This window comes from Cynara cardunculus (genome assembly GCF_001531365.2).
Source record: "Cynara cardunculus var. scolymus isolate 2C chromosome LG 9, CcrdV1, whole genome shotgun sequence".
In the NCBI taxonomy this organism is placed as follows: domain Eukaryota; kingdom Viridiplantae; phylum Streptophyta; class Magnoliopsida; order Asterales; family Asteraceae; genus Cynara; species Cynara cardunculus.
The window spans coordinates 4,175,792-4,185,800 of NC_037536.1; the positions used below are offsets into that span (position 1 = coordinate 4,175,792).

Sequence of the window (10,009 nt, forward strand, 5' to 3'; positions counted from 1 at the left end):
AGTACGTGATCTGAAGCGGTATTCAGTGATTACAAACCTGTCTACATATGTGTGAAGACTGCTCTAGCTTCAGCGAATGATGATGAGACCTCCAGGTCATCCCAGCATTCAGCGATCAAAAGAAGCTTGCTTAGCACGATTGTTGTTGTCTTGCCCTTTTGCACACAAAGGACAAACCCATACCTTTGCAGAAGTTAGTACGGTACGGAGCCGATTAGTCGACTCTTTGTCCACCAAATTTAGGCAATGATGTCTGCTCAATAATAGTGCTTTTGTACTATTCACTGTAGCAAAGAACAATCCTTCCTCTTAAGGCTTGCCACGCACTCTAAACCTACCATATTGCATTAAATGTTCATTTAATGCACTGGGTATAAATAGAAGTGTTCCTTCTCTTTGTAGAGTGCGCGCATCTCTCTGCAATCCTCTTCTTACTTCAAGCATCTTTTAGCTTAAGTAAAAGATCTTCTTTTTAACAATCTCTTTTCTTGTAATTGTTAAAGATCTGTGTGTAACCAAAGATTGTTTAGATATGTTTTCTTTACCTTATCTTTCCGCAAACAGTCTTGTAAAATCTGTATTGATCTTCTCTATCAATATATATTTTAAATTTGAAAATATTGTGTTTGTATTCATCCCCCCCTTCTACAAACTGTTTCTATTCTTGTAGACCCTTACGGGACCAACATATATATATATATATATATATATATATATATATATATATATGGTGGGTTATTATACAACCTCTTACATTTGTACAACCAATACAACTCAATCTCAACCGTCCATTTAATTTGATAAATATGTAATTTATAGAAGTTTTGATTATTTCCTAATATAAAGCATTAATCATAATTAATGAACCATATTCATATTCCATAAATATTTAAATCATAATAAATGAACTCTCATCATTTCCATAAATATTTTAATTTATTGGGTTGCATTGGTTGTATAAATACGATATGTTGTATTTGACACAAACTCTATATATATATGTGTGTGTGTGTGTGTTTATATGGTTCTTACCTTATCAAAAATCATGAGATTTTTTGATTTTGTAACTCTTAATTAATGATATGATAGTTACATAAAAAAATTACATAAATACTCTTTTCCACTTAGTTCACACATGTTTGTGAAATTGTAAATTTAAAAAATTAAATTTTTAATATGATAAATCACAACCGTTTATTGTAAGAATTAATGGCCAAGATTGGTTAACAAAGTTAATACAATAAACTTGGTTAACATTTGAACCAGCCCATATGATAAATCATGGATTTTCTGACGGATTACCGACGAATTCAATTAAAAAAAATTATTTGTCGGTAACAACCGATGGATTTAAAATCCGGTAATTACCAACGGATTAATTAATTAAAAAATAATAATCTATCGATAATTTTTTTTTCTAAAAAATTAAAAAATATAAAATTTAAATTAAACAATTCCTATTTTATAACCATGTCATGCTCTCTTTTGTTTCGTGATTCACAATCAAAAATCGGTTTTTATTTAAACCCACTTATATATATATATATATATATAATATTGATATGAAAAATTCAAATATGAAAAATGAAAGTCTAATTTATTTATAGCATATTTTGAAGGTAAAAAATATGAAGTTAGGCACAAGAGTGATGGTCTTAGAAACAAAAGGTGTGGAAAGTCAATTGATGCAGAGCCAGAGCACAGGGAAACCCCCTACCCCTACCCCTTCTTAAATGAGGACCCCACCCACTCTTCCACTTCTCATTTCCATTTCTGAACCAACAACTCTTCTGCATCTCATTTTTAACTCATCCTTTTTACTTTGCTAAATAATATAATTAGTATTAAAAAAATTAAACACAAAACTAAACTGAACCAAAATTTCTTTTTTGTGATTCCCTTTTCCCTACGCTAGAATCCCAGTCACCAATGTACAACTTCAAATGCACCACGTACAACCTCATAAATTATATTTTCAGGTAGGGGCGCCCGTGGTGCGGTTTAAGGTCAAAGCGCAAACCACGCCGCATATGCACTTTGAAGATTTTTCTAAACCGCATCGCATATGCCTCAGACGGCCAAATAACCGCATTGTGAAATGTGGTACGGTTTTTGTGGTTTGGGTTTAACGGATTTTAGTCTTTTAATTATACAATCACAACTTCATAATAAACTCGACGATGATGCTTCTATATACCATAAAATTAAGACTTTCGATACTTATTAAACGTGTAATTCAAAAAGGTGTAATGCAAATGAAATAATTCGTAATTAATTCAAATATATCTTATAAGAATTAACTTATAAATAATTTCGACCACAATTTTTGACAAAAGACAAATGAAAATAACTCAAACAAAGAATTTGTAACGTAAAAACTTAAAAAGAAAACTCAAAAATGAATAAATAATCAATAATGTGTTAATTATTTTCATTTGATAAATTATTATATATATATATGTTTAAAAAATATGAAAAAAATATGCAGTACAGTGTGGTTTGACCCACGGTCAATGACCCAAAATTGCAAACCGCACTGCAAAATACGGTTTAACAAAAATGCGAACTGCACCGCGAATATTCTAAACCACGTTTTGTGATGCGGTTTGGTACAGATGTGTGCGGTGTAGATGAACACCCTTATTTTCAAGAGTAGATTATGTTTTAATCCCTATGGTTTGTTAAAAAAAAAATTATTCTCGTCCCTGTGAGTTTAAAATTGCAATTTTTGTCCCCACGATTCATAATTCTTTACTGTTTTCGTCCATTTGATTTGAACATTATTATTTTTAATCACTATGGTTTACAATTCATTTCTATTTTGCTCCCTCATATTTAAAATATTGTCTAGCCTTGAGAACGAAAATAGAAATAAATTAAAAATTACAAGAATAAAAGTAGAAATTTCAAAAACCAATTGAATAAAATCCACAATATTTAACAAATCACATGGACGGAAAACGTAATTTAAGGATTGTTTGTTTACTTTTTAATAGTTCCATTAAGAGGCAGTCCTGAATCGTTAAGAGGTGAATCTTGTTTGGCAAAAAAAATCTACCTCTTAATGGTTCTAAAACCCTCTGAATGATTTTGTATCGTGGGCCTCTCTTAATCATTCAGCACCCTAATTTCATTGTAAACAATTTCCAAACAATTATATTTCATTTTGCACTATATCATAAGAGCCTCTTAATCATTCTGACCATTTAATCATTTTACACCAAACCATTCAACAACTGTCAAACTATCATTTATTCAGATTTCATTTCAATATGAGTATAAAAGCAAAAATACGTGATTAAAAAAATTATTAAAAAAATATTAAATATGAAGCCTTTTCTTAACTTTTCTCCCTACAATATATCATATACATTCGCTAAATTTATACAAACGTTACCGTTTCTATCCTCAATTTTGTTAAACGTTACATTTTTCATCATTTCACTGCGACCCATCCATCCCATTCCTTTTCGACATCGTATAAATATACGATCGAACCAAACGTTTTCTAAATCGCACGAGATTTAACCGCACTTTTTGCCGATCAAGATATATCTTTTTTGTAAATTCCCACCCACGATCGTTCACGCTATTCGGATCTCGCAAAACAGGATCGTTACTTTCGTATTCCTCGTACAACGAGCTTTCCCGTGGAAGAATTTCGTACCCGATGTACCGTAAACCGAGCTTTTTCGCGGGTTCACCGTAATATGTTTCCGCAGCCCAGTTCGTGCCGAGAGGTACAACTTGAATGAAAACCGAACCCGGTTTCATGAATAGAAAATGGGTCATTGCAGCTCCGTGGACCCCTAACATGACATCGCTCGAGTTAAGGGCTTGATAAATCCGCGCCAATTCGGTGGTTCGCTGTGGCCGGAGAACCGTCACCGTGAACCCAATCTTTTCCGCCATTTTCACCAAAACGTTTTCATTCAAAATGGCCCTAGATCCATTCCTTGAAATGATCACAAGCTTTGGTTTTTCCAATCGGGCCACCTGTTTTATCGGGTTGTTCGATTGTTCTTCAAGAAGTAAACCCTGGATTCGTGGCCGATACCCTTTGTCTAAAATATCTCGAAAATCCTTGATCGATTTGCTTCCTTCGGTTAACGATGGATCAACGGTGAGTTCGTCGTGAATTCTTAATCCAACAATGGCTTCGGAGAAACAATGGGTTCTTTTATCACCATTAAAATCGATCGGTTCGTAATCGGAAAGATGAGTAAGGATATTACCGTATTTGGTTATCCACCAATCATGGTATTCAAGAATCACAAACACAACTTTTTTGTTGTATTTTTGAGACGTGATGTAAAGTGGAATCAGACCATCGTTGAACTCGTGGTAAACGTTGCCGGTGTAACCTCCGGTGGAGAAGAACACCGCCGGAACGTCGTGATTCACGTCGCAGCTATGCTGATCACCGGTGGCAGAACTATTTGATTTCTTGGAAATAAGGGTTAGTTCATCAATGGTGGCCATGGTGGATGGTTCCCATTTCCGAGTGTAAGGTCTGATTTTTTCTCGCCGGAGTGGCTGTTTACCGGCACCGGAGTTCTCGGAGGTGTAAAGAAATACAGAAAAGGAAGAAGATTGCGTTCTTATATCACCTTTCATGATACATACATCCGATCGAATACTGCTTCTATCACAACATATTGTTCCTGTAAATCAAAACCAAAAAAAAGTCAAAAATCCAATCCTTTTTCACTGTTTTATCAAATTTTCAGCTGAAAATCACATAAACACAAATACCCACAAAGTTTAACATCAAAATCGGACATAAACACAAAATCAAACACATAAACAAACCAGAAAGAGGCAGATATCAGAATAAAAAACCAACCATTTGAGACAGAAGAACAAAGGGAAGTCTTTGCATCAGAAAGTGTTTCTTCTTCACCTCTTGATGGATCTAAAAACACCGAAAAAAGAAACAGAAACTCATCAGAAACAACAAAACCGAAGCAAACTTCAAGTGAAGAACAGAAGTTAGAGAGAGAGAGAGCTTACAGAGGAGAGAGAGAGTTGAGGTTGGGAAGGGAGCAAGAAGTAAGCAAGAAGAAAGAAGGGTACAAAAGAGGAGGAAGAAAAGAAACTTTGGCTTTGATTTTTTATTACAGCCACTCATGTTAACACAAGCATCTTCTTCATCAACATAAGCAGCCATGGAAACCCCTTTTCTGAGCTGAATATATCTCTGATAGTGCACCATTTTTTTATGTTTCTAGAGAGAGAGAGAGAGAGAGAGAAGAAATTTGCAGGATTTGGAAGAGGAATGAGGGGGTTTTATGGGGTTACGCTGTTTCTTCTTGGAGAAGATGGAGGAGCTGGCACAGAGGGATGGCCAAGTCAGCCATTGATAAATGTGATATGCTTTTTGACAGCGATGCATAACGGGGGTGAAAAATGAAAATAAGAATTAAACCCTTTCACTTCAAGAGTGTACAATTTCGGTCCCTATAAGTTTTGGAATGCTATAAAGTTTTAGCATGTAATTCACATTTGTTAATTGTTAAAACTCAAATTTAAAGGTAGTCTACTAAATACTTGATTGGTAAAGCGCTTACTGGTATCACTTATGTCACCTACTGAGCATGGAAATGACTAAAAATTCTACTTGGTAAGAGTTATAACAAGGACCGAGAGTCTTATTCGATAAGTGGAAAAAAAGACTATTACCCAGTAAGTAATTATTGGGTTTAAGACGTTTATCAACAATTCATTTTGATGGTCGAGAATGTTACATGTTTATCAAAAATCCATTTTGGTAAAACATCTCTTTGATCTTTGATATATATCATTTTGTTTGGTGAATATACATGATGATATCACCAAACAGATCACAACGATAACACCATTAATAGTCGTAAAAAACTTACTTTATGATGAAAAACGCAGTAGTACCCCATGTAACCACAAGCTATTGAATGCATAGAAATCCATAAGTTTTTTCAAACAAGGGTACAAAATAAGTAATATAATAGAAAATAAAACAAAAAATTAATTATAAAAAACACAGTTTAATTGAAAATGAAATACTAACACTAACAGTAGCATACAACCATTTTCTACTTCAAAAAGAATTAGCAAACAACCATTTTTTGTTACATGCGCAACCGTTGAAAGCGTCCTCTGCATTTTGACGATAGTGTGTGGACACGAACACCTTGTAGGCTAGCACATGACTCGATAAATCCATCCCGACACATACGTTTTAAAGTCAAATATTTAAAAAAAATTTAATTATGATATAAAAATGGATGTGACATTTCAGTCATGAAAGCCAAATTTAGGAAGGGTTGATAGTTTTCAATAATTAGGGTGATTTTGGACGTATGCAATAATTGAGGGGCTTAATTCAAAAATATAACAATAGGACCAGTTCGGCTGCTGGTACTGGTTCAGATGGCTGGCTGGTGGATTGAACGCGCCTAGGGGAGCGCGTGGTGTCCTGATTGGAGGCAACAACGCCAGCTAAGGGTGTAACGGAACAATTTTGAGAACATTGCTAGGGCTAACCTAGAATTTTGTTTTTCTTTTGAGAATTGTAGATATGTCTTTCATTTGCAACCTTACATCTTGCTAAATGTATTTTAATACTTTATCCGATGTATATGATGAAAATCAAGAATTTTATATCATAATAACTGAGAGTTTTATTCAATAAGTGTGTGCAATGAATCTATCACGGTTAACGTTTACCAATTAAATTGTTGTATATGATATCATTTTGTTCGAATAAAATCTTACGTGATAAATAAGTAATAGTATTGAATTATATCGGTAAACACTTACCTGAGTAAGTATGGTAAACGACCCCTTAAATAATTTTTCTCTTATATACATCAACATCAAGATTCATTTTTTACATTTCCAATATAGATTGGATTTGATTCTAATTGAGAAATTTTATTTTCACCTTTTTATGTCAAAATCAAGTCAATTCAAGCATTAAGAATGTAAAAAACATGTTTTGATATTATGTGTGTAAGGAAGAAAATTTATAAGTAAAGGTGTATGTAGCCACTCCTTCTGACTTAAATGGTTGTGCATATAGCAACAGGTGGTACTGTATGCATCCCTATAGATATCAGAATCATGTCATTAAAAATGTAAAAAATGAGTATTGATGATGATGTGTGTATGTAGAAAAATAGTAGATAGAGATACAGTTAGCAATACACATGGGTGCATTTAGCATACCCCTATAATAATACTCAGTGTTTATTAGAAAATATAGATAAATTAAAATGTAAAAAACTTGTGTTTAGTTTCTACAGTTAATGAATAACTTTTGTTTAATTTATGTAACAAATTTTTATATTTTGTATCCATTTTGACTGATAATCTGTTAATCTTATAACATTTGAATTTATAATAATATGCATACTTGTTTATGAGATGGTTACAACAACATATGTGATAAATTTAACATATATCTAATTAGTCGTTGCAAGATCCACATGTTATGATCAAAATGGATGATAAATATAATTTTTTATTTTTAAAAAGAAAACTTGCTTTTATTTATCCTTTATTTTTAAAATTTTATATCTTAAAAATTATATTTAATTGTCTATAGTTTGAGAAAATATTTGTGATACAAAGAAACTCTACTTTGGAAGGGATGTATTTTCACAAATACATCAAATTTCACATAGTTTATATTAATTAGATATAACAAAATAATCATCTGATCTAGATAACATTAAGCTGAGTGTGTGTGTGTATATATATATATATAGGATCAAACGAGAACGAATCTTATTTAAAAGTGCACGAAAACGGGTAAATCACGTGCAAAATCAAATATGATTTTACATTAATGGTCAAAAAAGTGTCTGAGCGATTTGTGACCGCATATTTAGGTCGCCGGGTAAGGTCGCTTAAATTATATATGATTTTGTATGTGATTTTAATGTAAAATCATATGTGATTCAACAGTTTTTGTGTTCTTTTAAATATGTATCATTCTCATTTGATACTCCCGTTATAGAGAGAGATTGCATTTTTCTACCAATTGTCCAACTAATTTATGTAGCCGCAACCATAAATTGTCTGAGACACCTCAAATTAAGAAATTGTATTTACTACATAATAAAATTAATAGCGTCCACAGTTGAAACTAGTATCTCATAAATATTGAAAGAAATAATAAGAGATATTAAATGAGAAAAACACCAGAGATGAGTACTCTAACCACTAAATTTAGTATCCCATTAATCGTAGTTGACGTCACCGAATCAACAAGATTTTTGATTTTGAACCGCAATCGGTTCTTGTTAACCATGCATTAAAAATACAAAGACATGAATAGATTTTTTAATTATGGAAATGGATCTTCTTATAGACTGGCAAAATAAAATTAATTTTTTGAGTTAATTTATGGAAATGGTCCATGTGGTCCAGGGTTTGGTTCCTACAAATCACAGTTTAGACCACGCCAGCTTACATCAAACCAAACCAAACCAAACCGTAGACTATTGGACCATTTTCATACTTTACAGTGTTTTCTTTTAGAAATAGTTTGCAAATTTAAAAGTCCATTAACCCAACAAAAAAAAAACAAACCAAGTTCCTTAATAGTATAATTCCTTACTAGATTTCCTGATCTCTCGACAATCGATCATTTTCATGATTATTTTGTGATTTAGCTGTTTGTATAATTCTCGTATTGGTTTATTCTGGTGTCATTCATGCTACTGTTGTCTTTTATGCACTCAAAACTACTTCATTATTCACTATAATGTTGATTTACTATTTCGTAGATTCTTCGCCTTATTCTCATTATCAACTATATCTTTCACCGTTGAAGATGTGATTTCGTTTGTTTCCTTCATCACCTTAGATTGATCATCTCCCACCTGTATTGTCCTAAAATGATCATCTTCAATCATAATCGATAGAATTTCTTCAACTTGAATTGTCCGTGATACAATCACACCTATATAAAGTCATTATATAAAAATTGTTGTGAAGTGAGATGATGTTCTTTTACGTATGTATACAAGTTTTAAGGAGGAAATTACATCTACCTCATGTTCGAATCCGTCTCTTGTTGTCATGGAGGTTTATGCTGGTTTGACTCTAGGACATTCAGGGTCGCGGGAGGGGGGGGGGGGGTTAATCAATGCGTTGTAAGGTGGCCCAGAAACTCATACTTACACAAAAGAAAGTTTCAATAAGCAAATGACATTGTTTTTGTCGGTTAAAGTACATAATTTATTGGTATGTATAATTCTCATTTAACAAAGATAATATTCAAAAGTGGTACTTTTGTTTTGTCATTCTTGTATATTAATTGTAGATTGAAATATTATCTTTGTGATGCTACATATATCAACAGTCGTATTTATGACTACATATCATAATATATGGTTATCAGATTCCAACTCCAAAACGGTTTAGCTAAATAATAGTACTGTGAGGAAGCTCATACCATCATCTGATTTAAGGTATTAAACTGGTAATTATTACGATCTATTCAATCTTTCATTTAAACTATTTACAAACAACTTTTAACCATTGTTGACAAGATAAACAAAATATTTATGTCTTAAACTAGATGACTAAATGATACATTGTGGTTTATCCAATTCAATCATTTCTAACCATTACTGAAAATCAAACCAATTTTTTAAAGTTGTGTCGATAAGTCATTAAGTTGATTACGTATAAAATTCAAATATCGCCTTAATGTGTGAGTTGATTTAACGAATCAAGTCAATTATCATTTCAGGAAACGTGTACTACCAAAATACATGTTGACATTGATGTTGTATGAGAGAGGAATTTGTTCGGTTGAAATATGTACAACAAAGAATATGAATTTCCAAATTAGTCGATCAAAATTCTAACATGGTCATTTTAATTTAACATAGAATTTAATGATTATCTTAATTATATTTTAAATTTTTTATATTTAAAATGAATGTTTATCTTGTATTTGATTATGTTTATCAACAATTAGTTACACGAATTTAAAAATGGAGCTTTAATAAGTTGT

The 10,009-nt window shown here is 32.2% G+C and overlaps 1 protein-coding gene across 1 annotated transcript; it reads right to left on the minus strand.

Annotated features, from left to right (window-relative positions):
* Positions 1-3,324: 3,324 nt before the first annotated feature.
* Positions 3,325-5,177, minus strand: LOC112518393 (EGF domain-specific O-linked N-acetylglucosamine transferase-like). The gene is made up of 3 exons (XM_025126067.1): positions 5,014-5,177; positions 4,847-4,915; positions 3,325-4,664 (listed from the first exon to the last, which is right to left on the minus strand). The coding sequence occupies exons 1-3, from the start codon at positions 5,168-5,170 to the stop codon at positions 3,442-3,444; spliced, it is 1,449 nt and encodes a 482-aa protein (XP_024981835.1). The 5' UTR covers positions 5,171-5,177; the 3' UTR covers positions 3,325-3,441.
* Positions 5,178-10,009: the final 4,832 nt, after the last annotated feature.